Source organism: Rhynchophorus ferrugineus, unplaced genomic scaffold, assembly GCF_030347505.1.
Source record: "Rhynchophorus ferrugineus isolate W39M unplaced genomic scaffold, kcgeb_rfMv2 rfM7, whole genome shotgun sequence".
Taxonomy (NCBI): domain Eukaryota; kingdom Metazoa; phylum Arthropoda; class Insecta; order Coleoptera; family Curculionidae; genus Rhynchophorus; species Rhynchophorus ferrugineus.
The window spans coordinates 28,930,999-28,951,325 of record NW_027472586.1 but is presented as its reverse complement, the minus strand read 5'-3'; the positions used below and the strand labels follow the sequence as shown (position 1 = coordinate 28,951,325).

General features: G+C 33.1%; 1 protein-coding gene across 1 annotated transcript in view; it reads left to right on the top strand.

The window, feature by feature from the left end:
* Stacl (SH3 and cysteine-rich domain-containing protein) overlaps positions 1–20,327 on the top strand; it is a 455,842-nt gene that overhangs the window by 83,946 nt on the left and 351,569 nt on the right. The window contains exon 2 of the mRNA XM_076410623.1: positions 14,916–16,444. Coding sequence (XP_076266738.1) covers positions 15,112–16,444 — 1,333 coding nt within the window. The 5' untranslated portion in view covers positions 14,916–15,111. The remainder of the gene's footprint in view (positions 1–14,915; positions 16,445–20,327) is intronic.

Here is a 20,327-nt window from a genome sequence, read left to right as displayed (position 1 = left end):
GATCAGGTGGTGTTAAACGTTTTAGTCTACGCACTTCACTATCACGTCGCATATTTAGCTGATTAGCGAGTACATTGGGATGCACTGACACTCTTTCGAAGTACTTCACACAAACACGTTGGATTACACTCGTTATAGGTTCTAGAGGAATATCGCGTTGTATCACTTTATTTGAAATATAGTACGGAGCATCAACAATGGCATGCAACACCTTATTTTGGAACCGTTGAATGATGGATATATTAGATTTGCTAGCGGTACCCCATAGTTGAATTCCATATGTCCAAATGGGCTTGAGTATAGACTCATACAGCAATACCTTGTTATCTAACGATAACTTGGATTTGCGCCCAATGAGCCAATACATTTGATATAATTTTAGTCCTAGTTGTTTCCGTTTAGAGAGTATGTGCTTCTTCCAGGTTAGGCGTCGATCTAAATGCATATCAAGATATTTAACATGCTCTGCTTGGGGGAGTTGACGATGATTGATATTTACTGGTGGACATGTTCTTCTACGCAGGGTAAACGTTATATGCGTGGATTTTGATTCATTGGCTTTAATGCGCCTTGTCTTCAACCATAATTGTATTTGCTCCAGGTGGGTTTGTAGGTTTATTGATGCTGTGACTGGATCTTCATGGGATGCTAAGATTGCTGTATCGTCTGCATATGTTGCCACAGTAGTTATTTTTGTGGTGGGCAGATCAGCCGTATACAGAAGATACAGTACTGGACCCAGTACACTACCTTGCGGAACTCCTGAATATATGGGATTTAATTCGGTATGTTCATCGCCTTGATTTACAATAAAATGTCTGTCAGTGAGATACGATTTTAGTAGCTGATAGTCCGGATGAAGGAGAAGATTCTTTAGTTTAACCTGCAAGCCCGTATGCCATACTTTGTCAAAAGCCTGAGATATGTCTAGGAAAGCAGCCGAACAATATCTTTTGGCATTTAGGTCAGAGTTTATTTGGTTTACAAGTCTATGCACTTGTTCCATAGTCCCATGCTTATTGCGAAAGCCAAACTGATATTCTGGAATAATTTTTTTTTTCTATTATATAGTTTAGTTTTTTTATGTATAATTTCTCGAAAACTTTCGAGATTATTGGTAATAAACTTATAGGTCGGTAGGAGGTCGCATCTTCTGGTATTTTTCCTGGTTTAAGTATCATTAATATTTTAGCTACTTTCCAGGTACTAGGGAAGTAATTAATTCGTAGCATAGCATTAAATATATATGTTAATAGTTTTATAGAAATGGCTATAAATAAATATAAGATTCATTCACAAATATATCAGTCAATTAATAATAAAATATTTTTACTAGAAACTGAAGAACGTTGCTTTAACCCTTTTGCTGGCTAAGGCACATCTCGATTTATATCTTTGTATAACTTTTTTATAGAGCTTGCATTTATATTGCATATTATTGTTTAGCACCATTAAATCCTGATATCTGTATATGCCACTTTTGCGAGAAATTTTAAATTAATATATCATGATATAAGATAGGTACTCAATTTACGAAAATACTAATGTTTAAAGTTATCTAGTGTCAATGAAAACACATGTGAAATACATTTTTATATAAATATAAAGTCCTGGCCGAACGAAGCCACGATGGATAATCGCCATCGATTGCAACTTATCAATTTGCGCAAAAAGTTGAACGAAAAACTGGTGTTATACTAGCACAACCTCTTGTGATCAAAAGTAGTTTAGCAATATCAAGCGTAACAAACGCATCGGCTTGATAATATTCTTTATCATCATAGTATTTTAACCCGTTGTCTCATAAAATGGTCGATAATATACAGTTATAAATTATAATTTCGTTTTATTGTCTTCTTATTAGCTCTGAAGAGGAGATGATTATTAAGACTTATATTTGCAGCAACAAAGAGATTACTGTATGAAAAATCACTCATCATTTATTTCAAATACTTACATATTTTAAAAATACTGCATACCACTACAACCATTGAAAAGGAAAGAGTTTTTCGAGAATCGTTGGAATTTTTAAATTAAAATTTTATATGTTACAGATCTGTTTATCTTTTCGTTATATTTAAATTATTTTATTTTGGATTGAGTATCATGCGTACCTTGCAAGCTGGAAGTATTTCTGAAAGTTATTTTACTTCACCGACGGGGTAGTGTATAGTGGCAAATGAAAAAAGTTCTGGAACAGAGAACAGAACAAAAGTCAAAAGAACAGGGGTACATATTTACTGAGATTTAAATACAAAAAAAATCTACCATATATTTAGTTTGTTTTTCCAAGTTTCTCCAATTTATTTCGAAGTATCTTTTAGTTTTTAGATAATATAATTCGTTGTAGCTTTATACTATATTTGAATTAAATAATCTGATATTCATTATAATATCTAATACTATCTTTGAACTTTCCTAATTCCTAAAATTGTAAGAATGATAGAAAATAAAATTTGCTAATAATCTCATCAACATATCATGACTTGAATTAAATTATTTATATAATTATATTCTAATATTTTACATGTATATGTCTTATATCATTAAAAATAAAAAGGTATAATTGTAATCAGTCAATTGGACCATTTAATGCGCCATTTTGATACATACAAGTGCTCCCTAATTTGAGCAATAATGCTCCTTGTAGCCCAACTGTATTCACTCTATATTTTATATATATATATATATATATATATATATATATATATATATATATATATATATATATATATGTTATTCAGCTATAGTAATCAACTAACTTATAATTTTGGGTGATAGGCTGCTTCGATGACCATTTATTTCTGAAACGCCGTCTCCTACGATCTTTCACGGTCTTTTAACTACTAATTTCTGAAGTTTTAGGATTTTAGTGCTTCTAAAGAGATTTTAAGTATGTATTTCAATTGTTTAAGGACTAAATCAACCATGGATGGGGCTTGGTTTAGAACTAGATACTTGGTGAGTGCGACAGTGTAGCGAGTCCTGTCGCTGGTACTTCTAAGAGCTTATTATTGATTTTTTGGTTCCTCTTGATTGACCTGCTTTTGTAACCCAATGAGCATGGCTATGTATGATTTACTGCAGCATTTGGGAGGAACTTTTCTATCTTTTGTGTGGTCTCTAGTATCTTGTGTGGTTGATGCTGATAATACCAGTGCAATTTTATGCAAAATGATGTGAATTTGTAATTAGTTGAGCAGTACCCGAAAATCTATCAGTTGTAATGCAGGGCTGGAAAGGATTTCACCGCTTTTTCTGGAGAGCTAGATGTCGTGCTTTTGGCGATTTTGTTATAGCTGATAACTGACTTGTTCACCATGTATTTTTATCTGATGTTACGCGTTCATGTGGTGGATGTTTTGAGATAGGTACTATCGAGCGTAACTTCATCGAGAATAATCTATATTCTTTTGAAGCTACTTAAATAAAAAGCAATTAAATCAGAATCATAATATTAGACAAATTGTCACATATTTTAAATAATTTTTTCGTTTTTATTAAATCGTATTGTTAAATTGGGTGAATTTTCTTTCAACTATCTTGTGTAGTATTTCTAGTTTCCCTGAATTGCGTTGAAAATCCTGTGGACTGTCGTACATGGTCCATTTTCATCAGGGCTGATGGCATGTTTCAAATGATTTCTCGATTTCTTTGCGCTTCAACAGCGCATGGCAAATATTATTTGGCCTATAAATTAATTTTAAAGAATTATGTTATTTTATTCATAGTATTGTCCATCTATAGCCGCTATTGTTTTTCATACCATAGGCAATTTAGATTCCATCTCGAAAGAGCTATATATCTTCTGATAGTATCCACCAATCTACCGCTTTTTGGTATCTTCAAGTGAGGCGCTGGTCAGACAGGTCACGATTTATATGTCGGAACAAGTGGTTATCAGAGGTGAGTGGGGTGGCACTACCCATTTTAATGTTTTCACCGGATTTGCAACATGTAGCCGAGCGTTGTCATACTGAAGAATAACAAGGTCGTGCCTTTGCTCGTATTCCGGCGTTTTTTTTTGCGCAGTGCTCAGCCGAAACGCATCAACTGTAATTGATAAATGTCCACAATAATGGTTCATGGGTAATGCCTACAAAATCGTCCTCTTCAAATTGTTTTGGGTGCACTGCCTTTTATCTTTGGTCTTAAAATGACCACTTTTCAATCATCGAATCTAGTATTATCATGTTGAAATCGATGAAGTATGGTCGTCAAAAGCTTCGTTGACCTTCAGTCGCCTTTTTCTTCTGAAAAATGAAGAAGCAAAGTGAAACTTCCCGCAAATGCGATTTACTCAGTACAAATTCAGATATTTTAAACGCACTAAATGTTGGAACTTTTAAACCGCGATTTCCGTTCACCAAATTTAAAGGTATAAGGAAGTTAACAGGTGTTATCAAACACAAAGCACCTATTTGCTTTTAATGCGCTATTTCGCTTTAGTTAATTATGTTTTTAACTGTTTATGGACTTTATTCACTCTTTTTAATTATTTCACATTATGCTAGACGATTTATATTATATTTTCACACGCTACTTTGTTTATTTACTACTTTTCTTAATGTTCTTAACCTAACCTGTTTATATACAAGTCAAACGCTATATCTAATTATGTCGAGGGCATTTGAACTATTTTCAAACCATAGACAAAAAATATTGCCCATTGAAGTATAAACCACAAATAAGACCATCTTTAAATATAAAGACGCAACACGAAAATATTTTATACTTACAGTTCTACGAAATGATACATACTAAAAAGTGTAAATCCACCATCATCACCAATCGCCATCAGTTGTAAATCCTTCAAAATTACTTTATAGGTCTGAGAATTTATTAGTCATGACCAAAAACAGGGTTATGTTATGAGTATTAGGTCCATATTTTGCGGCAAAGCTACCAGAAGGAAACTCTTCTGTTAAAACGCAAACAACTTTTCAAATATTCCACAAATTTTGATCTTTATATATAACGAAGCCTTTTTATATATTTTAAAGTCTCCTTTCATCAACTATGAGTTTATCTGGACTGGAACTAAAGTATAACGTGTGCTCCGAACCACGGTCCTCAACATTAAGACTACGTACTGTCGAGTGACCAACCTTAGAAATCATCAAAGAAGACATTCGGTCTTATCCAGCCTGGTTACTGGCTTGACTGGGATCAGTTTCCTTGTCGGATTTAACACTCTTGTCTAGAACAATCACAAATTTTAAACAATCACAAACATAAATTTACGACCATGAGCCAGCAGGATTTGAACCCGCGGCTATCGCAACAGTAGGAGGACCATCCTATCGCCTTTACCACTGCGCCACCAAGCCGGCACGATGCCTTTTGGTGCCATTTTCTATATTTCCTTGTTGTATGATTTATTTGAAATTAAATCTACTGGGATAAACGCCATGAACTTTTTCCGGGATTTACTGTGTCAAATTCTGTTTACATAACCTGATTTTTATATTACCCGGAATACGGTCAATTGGTCTTGATCACTGTTAAAACCAATAGTAGTCCTCATTATTTGAGCCAGGCGGCTGTCGGTGTTCATTCCGCCAGAAATCGTTTTCCTCGCTCCTTAAAACTGACTCGTAAATTTATTTTTATTATTAAAATATGTGTAGAATATCCCACGGACAAACTACCGACGTAACTATTGACCACGCATAACGCGAAATGACTAATGTCGTTTTTCACGCAGGACCTACCATATTTTCGGTCTAAACGATTCTCCATCGTCATGGTGGCTATTAGTTAATTGTGGCATAATATAAACACACTGTTGCCTTGCGTCGGATATAAAATTTCGTTTCGTTAAATTATTTCGATTGTGATCTCATCATTGTCTGGATAATAACAGACATTTTTACAGTCGTAATGGAGTATTTCGATTATATTTGTATATTTATCTTTCTTTTTAATACTATAATACTAATTTTACAAAATGCGTCTTATTGTTATGCTTTTAAGTTTTGAAAACCTATCAATTATGCTCGGACGACTGATCATCATCATCATCTATTATGAAAATATACTACGAGGGTTATATACAGTTCTGGCTTAATATCGACATAACAAATATTAATAATCCAAATTGAAATTGTTGGATTTCAAGATACTTTCCGTGAAATTCAATACGAATTTCCATGCATTGGAACCAATTTTTGTAGCACCGATTGAGCCTTCGGATGTCAAATGTCGTTAGCCACGTAATTTGCTTTTACTGTGTGGAAATAATGCTTCTTCGCCTTTTCTGAATTTCTCTCAATACATTTTCCTATAAAATCATCAATGGCATATGCTCTCGTAGTACTGCTAAGGTCAGGAATATAATAGCAACAGGTTGTTCAATAAGTTGAAGGCAGTGGCTTTTTAATAGTTAGCAACAAGTAACATTTAAAGTTAATTGATTAAAACAACGATGTGTGTGGACAAGAGTTGAATTAAGAACAATAATCTCAAACTAAGACTAATGCTAAATAAAAGGATAAGTAATGTCGTGAATCTGTCTCTGAAGCGACATAGTATGCAGAAATCTGTCGAGAAAGTGTTCTTCCAACGTCCAACTTTTTGAACTTCTTCATCAAATTTAACTCTATTTAATTTCTAGCTCTTTCAAAACTTCCAACAATTCTCGCACAGAAACATGACTCATAAGAACTAAATATCTGCCTCAACAAGCCCTATATCATTTGTACGAACAAGTGGTAATGAATCCATAGCATATTTGAACAAGAAGACGAGATGATATTATATATTATCCAATAATTTTTGACCGATATTTGTATATAATAACAGAGGACCGTAAAAAAGTAATAAAGTGATGTAATACTTATCAAAATATCATAAAAATATAAGCTGTGTCGAAGGAACAATGTCGGTTTGATTGCATTTCAATCACTGATCAATTATTGCATTTTCTTAGTGTTTCGAAACCCTGTGACAGGCAAGTTGTCTTCTATTGATCTGAACAAGTGGTAATCACAACATGTTATCTTTTTTTTCTTCTTTAAAACCCTTCGAAATGGTATTTTCAATTGATTCATGTGGCAGGCATTTTCCATTCTTTTGGATCTCTTCCATCACATATAATTGTCTGAAAAAAGCTGGTTCAATATTTTGAAAACTCAAGATATGAATTCGTCTAGTAATTTTTGCAATTCATTATCCTAGAATGTTTTTGGTCATCCAGATCGTCTTTTGCACGACTTAATATTTGGCATTTTCACCAAAAGTTATCGCCGAACAAGATACATGCAAATACTTAATATAATACACACTTTAAGGGCATACATCATGGTAGACAATTATAACAACCCCGAATGTACTTATTGGAAGCTAAATTAAAAGATTTATTAAAAATATTCATCGACCCAACATGCTTGAATGTGTTTGTGCGAAATATATCCATTATGCCCTGTTATGGGGGCGTTCTGGTATATAAATGTGGAAAAATCGTTTTAAAGACGCTGCCTTATTTGAATTTTTACAATTGAAAAAAAATCCAAAAAACGTCAAAATAATGGTAAATAAATTTTTTGATTAAATGAACAGCCGTACTTTTGTTAAGAAAAAAATTTGTTTGACTTTTTAAATTTTCCTTGTTATATTTAAGAGCCTCCTCAAGTAACGTTTATCTGGATCGTGACCTAATGCTTTAACCACGGCCCTCGGCATTAAGCCTACCAACTGACGAGTTACCAACTTATAGATTCAACCCAGAAGACATCCGGTCTTACCCAATCTGGTTACTGGCGTGACGGAAATGATATTCCTGGTCGGATTTTACACTCTCGTCTTATCAACAATCACAGTTATAAACAATATCAATAACATAAATTTACAACCATGCCCCAACAGGATTTGAAACCTTGACTATTGCAACGGTAGGAGGCTAGATTGGCCGCTGCAACAAGCCGGCTTTATATAGATTTTTTAAAAATTCTTGACAAAAATACTGCCTTAAGAGAATCTAAAATCAATGAATATGTTTAAATTGAATAAATATTGGGTTATATTCAAAGAAATATATTTTTATAGACATGAAACATGTAAATGTTTCGAATATTATAAATTTAAAATTATATTGAGAAAGTATACGGTTTGCATAGCTTCAATATACTTTTATAAACATCTTTACATGAATAGCTTAGTATAGTAATATTTTTTTGCGAATAAAACAATGATGAAACAAACTATAGCATTTGTACTCGCGACCTTTTTCTTTCCATTTTGTTTAGCTGGTCTAGAAGTTGCGTGAGAGGAAAGTTTACTATGTTAATTGACTTGTTGGTCGGAAACATTCTTCACCATTAATTTGTTGATAGAGTTCGTGTTCTAGTTCTATTTTCACCCACTACCATATGAATAATGCGTGTGTGCATATGGATTTTTACGGAAAGCTGCTTGATTGTCCGTTAATGTGAATGCGTCGAGAGCCTCGTGACCTTGTCAGCTGTAAAAAGCGCCAGACGATTATTTTGTAAAAACATAGAAACGCTGGGGAAACTGAAAATCTCGCTGTTCGTTAAAATGGGGAAATCAGAGAGACGCGAATGTTTAAAATAAATTGTAGAATCGGCAGCCTGCTGGCGTAAAACGTCAGTGAACGTGACCATAAGAAAAATATCGTGTTTTCGATAGAAATTTCTGTTATAAAATCGGGATATGCACAACAGAATACATTTTCGTTTTGTGATCGTGTTACTTAGAAATTATGAATACGATTTCATGGATATGCTGATATCGCTATTATAATTGTTTTGAATATCCCGTGTTGGTTGTTTTTGTGAATATCGGATTTGTAAATAAGCACTCAGTTTTTTAATAATTTTCCATAGTTAGCTTCATTTTATTCCTTCTATTAGACAGAATATTGGATTCTGCGTTTGAAGCGATACATTAATTGACTCAATTTTGAAGCACTTTATTTAAAATAATGTAAAAGTAAATAGGCAAAGCCACTGGATATTTTAAGGAATTTGGATAGTGGCTGAGGATGTTACGAGTGATGTTTTTACAATATAAGGGTTAAACGAAACCCTATATTATAATAAGTTTTTATTGGTTCGGATGTATTATTTCTACCATTGGTTCAACAAGTTGTCACGCCTTTCCGATAAAACAAAATAGTTTTAAACTTCGCTATGGGATGTGTTTTATAATTACATATATACTGGCATAGGCAAGGTGATTCAAGGGAGATTATAAGGGTGATCTCTTTCGAATTTTTGACCTTGAAATAAGCTTAGTTATCAGAAAATGAAATAAACTATCAAAAAAGAATATTGGTAAACATTCCGCAGTTATTCGAGGCATTCTTTGAGATAATTTAGTGGAGTTTGATCGTCACGGTTTAGACTAGAAAGTAAAGATCAAAGATCACCTAAGATTGAAGTACTCTAGCCATAAAATGGAAGGAATTTAAGTCAAATTTTCAGTTAGTAGATTACTGATACAAGCATCTCAGTTCACAGTGCAAAACTATTAAAAGCCGATTGAATTTGCTGTGAACCAACTTAGTCTGTTAAAATTTTAAGGTTTTAGTTCATTATGTATGGCCACCAAAGGCAAATTGATGTAGTCAGTACACCAAAACCCCGGAAATGATCCTATACTCTCTATACCATGGTTTTTTTTGTAAAACTCTACAATCGTACAATCGATATTAACAAAGAATTTTATCAGAACTAAAAGCTACTCAGACAGAATAAAGACCACATATCCTTTTTCTTCTGGACGGAGATGCTACATTACGCTACTAATACGGTATTTAGGTAATAATATATTAAAAAATCATGTTAAGGAATAGCACCTGGCCTAAAATGTGACGCCTGGATTTGCAGTACAAGGACTTTCTTAAAAATGTTAATTAAATCAAACTGTGTTTTAAAAATAAGCCTGAATTTTAGACTTTTTAAGAAATTGCACAAATATAATTAAATTAATGCAATATTAATATTCAATAACCAATTAGTGAATCCGAATGCAGGGACCTTAACCACCTGATGCTCCCTACCCCTATGTTGTATTAATATTTAGGAAATTTAAAAAAAAAAATTAGGAAAATATAGATTCAGCCTTGTTAATATCACGACTGAGTTTGGTACTGTCAGCACAATCGACAACACATGAAGAGTAACAATAGAAATTGGTAGTTACCTTCACACCGACTTTATGTTTTATGAAATGCCGAATTATTAGTACAAGCATTTTCAAAGCTCTTACCTCAGTGCTAGACAAATAATTAAAGGTAATACTCCTATATGCATCATGATATATAAAAGATCTCGATCAAAATAGACCACTTACTGGGTACTAACTGAGCTCAGTTTGCTCACGAGAGTCAGTGCACCTGCTTGAACCTTTGTAGTTCACTGATTTTTCACACAATCGGTATATTTAGTTCACTTGATACCATTAGACTTTTATATTATCTTATTATATTAATTATCGTCTTTTACATGAAATATCGGTCATATAAGCTTATGGTTCCAAGCATCAATCATAATTCAATAAAGAACCACCAAGCAATCATGTCTGCGATATTCGTGGCAGTCAGTAAAGGGGTTAATATTTTAATGGCATCACTAGTATCGCGAGCACTTACAATCTTAATAAGAATGTTTCGCAGAAAACTATAAAAATAGAAAAAATTAAAATTGATAATACTTACTTTCTATTTATGGAAATAAAAATCTTCTTCGGGGAAGGTTTATTGTGTGAGAAAATTAATATGGAATAGTTGCCCGGAAAATAATAAAAACCACAATTTTGTTTTCCCTGACAGTTTCACTGTTACTATAATCTATAATTTCACGGTCACGAAGGATTGCTGAGCACATTGTTGTTGATTGTCAAAGATCTATGAATGCGTTTGGAAATTTATTTTGTGACTAAATTTTTTTAATTAATTAATAACACTATAGGTCTATTATCAAGCCATACTTAGAATTTATAAAGCATTAAATTTTGATGAAAATTTTTCGGCCCTGACCGTTTAATACCCTGCAACAATTTGTATTTTATACAAATGTAATTTTTTATCCATTCGATAACATGAAAATCAAGTGAAAAATAAGGACATATATATCAAATATAATATAACCATAGAATAGACATATTTAGAATGCGATCTCCTATCTATAAATTTGTAACAAAGTTAAGCTTCTTTTCTTCTTTATATATTTTTATTGGTACTTAATTGGACACTATGTAGGCATGCAATTTTTTTTCATTTGTGGCCTTAGCAATCCTTTTTTGAGCCATCAGAACAAGCAACACTTAATTATTATTTTTCTTATTATATTGCCTTTGGTCAGTATATTCTGGATAATTGGTCATTTTAAAAAAGATCTCATTTTGCTGATAATATCTGAATGAGAATTTTCGTTAAATTTGCTTTTGTAGATTATTTTGCCAATAAATTAAAAAGTCTAGAGATACCTTCGTGCATAAGCAAATTAATAAGTTCCTAGTATAGTTAAATAACATTTAAATAATATAAGATAATATAACATAACAGCAATTCTTGTTTGTAATATTACCACATATACACTTACTTTTTAGTCTCTTTGGTCTGGTGTTTATCAGCAAGAAATTGAAAACACAGATTAGTCTATTTCAAAAGCATCTGAGGAATAATCTGTTTCAGTTTTCATACTTGATTTAGTTCTAAAAAAGATTCTAATGTGGACTGAGAAACTGCTAACTCAAATATCCAACTTGTAGCCATATTTTCCTTTTTAATAGGTTAGGGGAAATAATCTATTTATTATATATTTCAATTCAATTATTGATGTAGATTTTAATGAAAGTCTTATTGTTAAAGTTACTGTTAGGAATTACATGTTAAATTGGTTTACAAATAAATATTCCACATTTGGTCTATAATCATCTGGTCTGTCTGAAATGCAAAGAATAAACCTTCCTATTCGGTAGCTCGATGTAGGATACTTTAAGAGGTTTCCTGAAGTTTATCATTCTTTGCCAATAAAAAGCCTTTCTGCGCTAGAGCAGAACCCTTTGGAAAATAATTAAATTTATTAGAACCTTCACATTCTGGAAAATAACACACTTAATACCGAATTGTATTCTAATTGCTAAAAATATTTGCCAGGTATAAAGTTGAAAAATATTGTGACTATATATGGCAAAGCATACTTTGAGCTTGTGTTGAATTTGTTATTATTTACTCATAAATTTAGTATACGACAAATTTCTTTACTTGTGTTATTAAAAGAGCGACATAACGAAATCGAGCGATTTTGTAGTTACAGCGCTTCTGTGACCCAGGAAATTGCCAAAATTGGCTCTACCACCAGATCCATTAGGCTCATTAGTTTCTGAGATGGGAAATGATTCTACACACTTCTTGGCCAGCTTTCAAAAATGTAATAGTTGTTCGTCCTCTAGAGTAACGCTTTTTGCAAGATAATATAATATATTGTAGTTATAAGGGCAAATTTATCAATTGATAGAAGCAGCGTTATTAGCACCAGATGGAGATCATTTACTATTTATGTGTAATTCGGATGCAGAAATTCCTTAGGACTACGATTTTATAAAAATGTTCAAAATATCATTGGATCAAATAATAACATGGTCTCAAATCTTACAAAACAGCTGTCGTGTAGTAAATGGATATAACATATATATATATATATATATATATATATATATATATATATATATATATATATATTATATAATATATATAGCGAAATAAATATATTAAATATAGGGCATATGAAAGTGATTATATTAGTTTCTAAATTTGGAAACTAAAGTTCAGCAAATCTATATTTGCTATATTGACATCAAAAGATATATTTAGTTCAGTATAAACGATTTTATAAGAAGGAAATGGTCATAAAATCGTTAACATTTCATAATAACGTAGGTGAAAAATAAGAATAATAAATAATAATAAAAATGAAAATGTGAAAGATATTAGGCTGAAGAAAAAGTAGTCTCGCTATTTAGTAAGAATTGTTTTACAGGTCGCATATATCTAGTAATACTTATTCAGTAAAGTCATGCTGAATGCCATACCCTAAGGAGGTAACAGCCTACAGATATAAGAATAGCGTCATTCTTGTACCTAGATAAAAGTGATTGCTATTTGAAAATGGAGAATTTGGGTTATTTTTGTCATATTTTGCTTTTTATTTCCTAAAAGGGAAAAATGCAGTATAAATAAATACATATAGAAAAATGCATGCATATAAAACTCGCCTTGGCGGGTTAATCTTTGAAAAAGTCAATATAACTCTTAATTACTTAATCAATATACTTTCCTTAACCCATTATGTTATCTTCTACATACGTCAAATATTATCTTATACTAAAATGTATGTCCTCTTTGTAGGTAACGCCAGAAGAAAGGTAGAATCAGTGCGTGTGTTGTAGTTTTAAATAATTTGTTTGTACATATATATATATATATATATATATATATATATATATATATATATATATATATATATATATAACGTATAACGAAATAAAAATATTAAATATAGAGCATATGAAGGTGATTATATTAGTTTTTAAATTTGGAAACTAAAGTTCAGCAAATCTATATTTACTATATTGACATCAATATATATATTTAGTTCAGTATAAATGATTTTATAAGAAGGAAATGGTCATAAAATCGTTAAAATTTCAAAATAACATAGGTAAAAAATAAGGATAATAAATAATAATAAAAAAGAAAATGTGAAAGATATTAGGCTGCAGAAAAAGTAGTCTCGCTATTTAGTAAGAATTGTTTTACAGGTCGCATATATCTAGTAATACTTATTCAGTAAAGTCATGCTGAATGCCATACCCTAAGGAGGTAACAGCCTACAGATATAAGAATAGCGTCATTCTTGTACCTAGATAAAAGTGATTGCTATTTGAAAATGGAGAATTTGGGTTATTTTTGTCATATTTTGCTTTTTATTTCCTAAAAGGGAAAAATGCAGTATAAATAAATACATATAGAAAAATGCATGCATATAAAACTCGCCTTGGCGGGTTAATCTTTGAAAAAGTCAATATAACTCTTAATTACTTAATCAATATACTTTCCTTAACCCATTATGTTATCTTCTACATACGTCAAATATTATCTTATACTAAAATGTATGTCCTCTTTGTAGGTAACGCCAGAAGAAAGGTAGAATCAGTGCGTGTGTTGTAGTTTTAAATAATTTGTTTGTACATATATATATATATATATATATATATATATATATATATAACGTATAACGAAATAAAAATATTAAATATAGAGCATATGAAGGTGATTATATTAGTTTTTAAATTTGGAAACTAAAGTTCAGCAAATCTATATTTACTATATTGACATCAATATATATATTTAGTTCAGTATAAATGATTTTATAAGAAGGAAATGGTCATAAAATCGTTAAAATTTCAAAATAACATAGTTAAAAAATAAGAATAATAAGTAATAATAAAAAAGAAAATGTGAAAGATATTAGGCTGAAGAAAAAGTAGTCTCGCTATTTAGTAAGAATTGTTTTACAGGTCGCACATATCTAGTAATACTTATTCAGTAAAGTCATGCTGAATGCCATACCCTAAGAAGGTAACAGCCTACAGATATAAGAATAGCGTCATTCTTGTACCTAGATAAAAGTGATTACTATTTGAAAATGGAGACTTTGGGTTATTTTTGTCATATTTTGCTTTTTATTTCCTAAAAGGGAAAAATACAGTATAAATAAATGCATATAGAAAAATGCATGCATATAAAACTCGCCTTGGCGGGTTAATCTTTTAAAAAGTCAATATAACTCTTAATTACTTAATCAATATACCTGCCTTAACCCATTATGTTATCTTCTGTATATGTCAAATATTATCTTATACTAAAATGTATATTCTCTTTGTAGGTAACGCCAGAAGAAAGGTAGAATCAGTGCGTGTGTGTTGTAGTTTTAAATAATTTGTTTGTACCGTGCAGTGCAGTTCAATGAGCGGATTATAAACGAGACAATTTCTAGTCCTGTAGTTAGTACGTATGCTCGAAACTATTAATGTCGAAGACACTGTCGTGCCCAACATCGCGATGTGGCATCCCACTAGAGCATGTATGTCATATTTCCGGCAGATGAGGTAGTATATCTGTCGTATGGTCGCCTAATAGTAGTACCCCCCAACTCCAATCCGGAAACCACGCCAACACCGATCAGAGCCAACTCGTTATCATACGACTACTGTAACGCCCTCGTTACCGGCCAAGCCATTTCCAAGAAGAACAAACGGAAACAGTCCTGCGTCGCGCCCCCCTTTAACCAACCTCTAGCGGGACCGTCAAGAATCGATCCCTATTCCGTGCAGAACCACCCATCGACCAGTCAAGGCGTACCGAATCCGCCGCCAGAATCCGAGAAAAAATCGAAGAAGAAATCGCTGAAATTCAATTTCAGTCTGTTGAAACGGAACAGTTCGAGAAATTCGGAAAATTCATCATCAAACACTCGCGTCAGAAAGTCCGTGGGTCATATAGAACAAGCAAGAGCGGCCACACCGCCTTCCGAGGCTTTCAGAAAATTCTGTTACATTTCGTCACCGGAAGAAGGGTGTTCGGGCGTTCCTCCACCTAGTGATCCGAAGAATAAACCCCCGAATTTGAAGGAAAAGGAAAAAACACCATCCGTGCAAGGTTACTATAATCAGGATAAGTTCTCAAGTAAACGTTCATCGTCGTCGTCAAAAAATAGTAAATCTCAGGAGGATCAAACAAGTAAAAGATCCAGTAAACACAGCTCGTCTTCGTCCAAGTCGAAGGACAAGGTAGAAAAAGGAAAACTTACACCTTCCCCCGTTAGTATCTGTAACGATCTGGGAGCCATTAAAAGAAGTTCCAGTCAAATTCAAAGAGAGACCAGGAAGGATCCTGGATATCGGAAGGTATCCACTCCTACAAACTTGACAACCGACACCTTCTATCCGTTATCCACCAGTAGAGAGAAAAATTTGGTCGAGCCAAGTCCGGAGGCTCTTCCGAAGAAGAGATCCAGCTCGTTTCGGATCACTCTGAGACGAAGCAAAAGTCCGGACGTGTCGTCCAGCCAGCCCCTACGTCCCGACAGGAAGAGGGACAAGAAACCGAAAGGGAAAAGTGTCCTCGAGCGGAAATTGTCGTTTTCGGACTTCGTTGCGTTGAGTCGTGTCGAGAAATCCTCCGAGCTCAGGCCGGAAGGACGGGGATTCAGTGAATCGGAAAAATCGCCTATTAAAAAGGAGAAATCGCCGGTATTGAGTTTCTTTCGGAAAACGCCGTCGCCGAAGAATCTAGGACGTAGTCGTACTCCGAATACGCTGCAACAGAACCGCGATCTTGACACCGGTACGAATCAGACATATTTGGATGAAAGAAACAGGGCTGGTGAGAGCAGTTACTACAGACCAATTGCAGGTGACTTCAACTGAGTGCGATTTCAACTAACAATTAACTATAAAGAGTTTTTCGTTGAATAATAATTTCTAACATATTAGTGTTTTTATATTAACCAACTAATTTGAATTTTAACAAAATTATAATAGCAATATCGATATTTATTTCATACAAATGTGGGTGTTTTTAATATATTTTATGTATCGGTTCGATTAAGAAAATAATGAGAGATATGTTAAATATAACATAGAGTCCGTTCAATAAAACAGTGAACTCACGTCATTTGAATTGATGACGCCAAAACTTGACGTGATGTTGTCGCATCAACCCTGAGTTTTACTTCATTTTGACTTTGATATACAACAAAAGTTTAATCTAAATAAAATAATTAAACAAAAATACTGTCATAAAATATAATTTATTTTAAAATTATAGTACATCTAACGCAAATAGTATTGAAGGACCTGAAACTAGAATTAATCATACCGTTTTAATAGTTTGTGTTTTATTATATTTATTGAACTCTTTGTAATACTACCTATGAGTTGGAGGACACCTAATAAACCTAATTAACAATTTTATACCCAAATAATATAATTTATTTTCTCTTAAGAGCATATTTACATTTTACACTTAGTTCTTGTTTTCTTCGGTACAGTATTTTATTGTAATATTATGTGATATCAGTGTATTTCTTCTCAGTTTGTTCTGTTACTACCTTTATAAACCTTTCTTTATAAAACTATATTTAATCATTGCTCTTTCACTAATGTATTTGTAAAAGAGTTAGTATTATTTCTCTCTTCACACATGTTAAACAAATGCTTATGTATATTTTGATCAATTATACATATATCTATGCACTTAAATTTTTCAAACTCTACAATAAGGTTTCCTACAGTTATCGTATAATATTTATATACTCACCCTTAGTTGTTTCCACTCACATCACCCTGTCTTGTAAACTGTCAGTATTGAATCATAATCCCATATTCAGAAAGGTTCATTCAAGTGAATAACTAAGCTTTAATTTCGAATCTATGTAACATTTGTTCACAATTCCATCAATTGTCAATTTCCTCTTAAATATGTCTAATCATATACATTCAAACCGAGGGTGATATTAACCATTCCTGTTCCTAGCACAAAGAACAATATATCTGCAATGAATTATTAATAAATGTTACCACTAATAAAACCTAATGAATTGTTATTCCAACATTTACCTTTTTCCATCAACTTTTGTTTATCCTACAACTTTTTATTATCATCTTGCCACAAGTGACCTATGGGTAAGGTCCCTTTTTGAAATATCCAAGTTTTCATCTAATTACACAAATTGAAATACTAAATCTTCCTTTATTTTACAATATGCATTTAAAAATGCCTGGAAATTCCATTAAGCCTTTCTGTGGGTTATCTTTACACCATTTAAATAATATATTACTCAACAGTGTACGAAAGGACAATTCATATATTTAATTTTCATCACCCGCTTCGTATAAGGATGGTTTCCTTTCGGTTAATACAATATTATATTTTTTCATTTTTTGAGAGATTTCACTGACTGTGCTCATACTTATATTTAGTGTAGCTGCAACACGCTAAAAATATTTTCAATAAAAATCGCAGCAGCTTAATATTTAACAGTAAAAATGCTTATCTCTGTAATGAATTTTACATGCAAGAAGTGGCATCCATTAATTCGTTACTGTTCGAAGTAACTGATTCTGTCTGGCTTCGGCAATTTCAGTCACAGTAATAATAAGCAGCAATTTTTATTTATCAAAACAAGAAAGCACGAAAACAACGTTTGTCGGTTTATAACCTCTAGTTATTATAATTGATATTTTGAAAAATTTTGCAGACGTTTGACAACCGGAGGACTTTGACAGACTGATTCGTGTACCTGTTCGGACGTATCAGACAGCATTGTGTCTCTTTTTAACTAGTATAAAATAAGTGGGAAAATATGTGTGAATTCACAATGGAGAGCGAAAATATTTTCGAGATTCCTTTTTTAGATGTCTTATTTTGACGAAATGACAATCCATCTAACTATTTTAGAAAAAGATGGAGCTACTTGAACGGCGATGCAAAACGACACTGAGGATATTTATCTGTTTGAAAACAGACCTAGCCCATCTCACCATTCAGTCTCAAAATACATAGCAGAGCCGCGGTTCCTCGAACACAATGCAGTCTATAGCTACGGCCGTAACAACTTCCAACACCCATTACACCACACCTGCATTACTTCCCTCCTAAAGAAACGACCACAGGGATGTCGTTGACCCGTTTGAATAAATTATAGTTGTTAAATTATATTATTTGGGTATTGTCTTCAGATTCGTAATCCAGTTTTGGTTTGTTGATGTCCTAAATGATGAACTCTCCACAGCATCCCTTTAAGACATGGTTTCCCAAGTTTTGGTAACTCCAAACTCCAATAACCTAAGGATGAGCAATTGAACTACTTCAATCTGCTTTGGTGGCTGTAAACCCCGATCTGCAAGCTTCGGTCCAAATTCAAGTAGACTATGTTAGTTTACAGCAACCTCAATCAGCCTCCGGTGGCCTTATACCGTACACATTGAATTGGGATGCTTTCACTGGGAATCAACGGGCTAGGATGTATTGTAATGTATCTAATACGAGGGTCACTATTTATATTTCGGGAAGTGGCAACACTGTTGTCATGTGAGTCCATCTGACGATTTCATCGTAAAGTTTGATATTTTTGACGATATACGTACTCAGAACATTTTGTCGCACGGACACTATTTGTTCATTTTAAATTTAGTCGAAAGTTTGGTCTCGGCAAATATGGAACTGAATCGTGAACATTTTCGTGCGATGATTTTTTACGATATTCGACGTGGATTATCACAACAAGAGTGCATCAATCAACTTAATTTGACTTTTGGCAATGAAGCTCCATCAAAAACCACCGTCTATCGCTGATTTAGTGAATTCAATCGTGGCCGTAGTTCGCTGTCCGATGAGTTTCGTGAAGGTTGTCCAAAATCGGTTGTTGTGTCAGAAAACACCGATATTGTGTGTAACATGATTAAGCAAGATCATCATATAACGTATTGTGGGATTGAGGCATCCCTAAGCATTAGTTCCACTAGCATATATGTTGTTTTACAGGAACACTTAGCTGTGCGAAAGTTATGTTCGCGTTGGATCCGACACAATTTGACAATCGCTCAAAAAAAGGCTCATATCGATTGGTACAAAGAAATGCTTAAGAAATTCAATCGAGGTGCTTCAAAAGACGTTTATAAAATCGTTACAGGTGACGACTCATGGATATATTCGTGTACATCTGAGAGTAAACAGCAGTCGACTGTATGGGTTTTCCAAGATGAACTAAATCCAACAAAAGTTGTTCGCACATGAAGCACTTCAAAGAAAATGGTGGCCTGTCTCTTCGGAAAAACTTATCATATTCCAACAGTGCCTGTAGAGGATAAGATATCTCTAGATAGATAATGGAAGTATAAATTCTGATTGGTACACAACCATTTGTTTGCCAGAAGTATTCGGTGAAATAAGGAAAACAAACAAGAGACGCCAGAATGTTCTTCATCATGACAATGCGGGCTCTCAAACAACGGCTCAAACAAGAGACTATTTGAGCACTCAAAACATGGAAATGATTGGTCATCCGCCGTACAGCCCTGATTTGGTAACCAATGGCTTCTTTTTGTTCCCATCGGTGAAGAATAAATTGCGTGGTCAACGATTGTCATCGCCCGAAGAAGCTGTTGAGGCGTCCAAACATCATGTTTTGAAGATACCTCATTCGGAATGGAATAAGTGCTTTGAAAATTGGTTTAAGGGTACGCAAAACTGTATCGATCATCGTGGCGTGTACTTTAAAAAACAATAAAAGTAT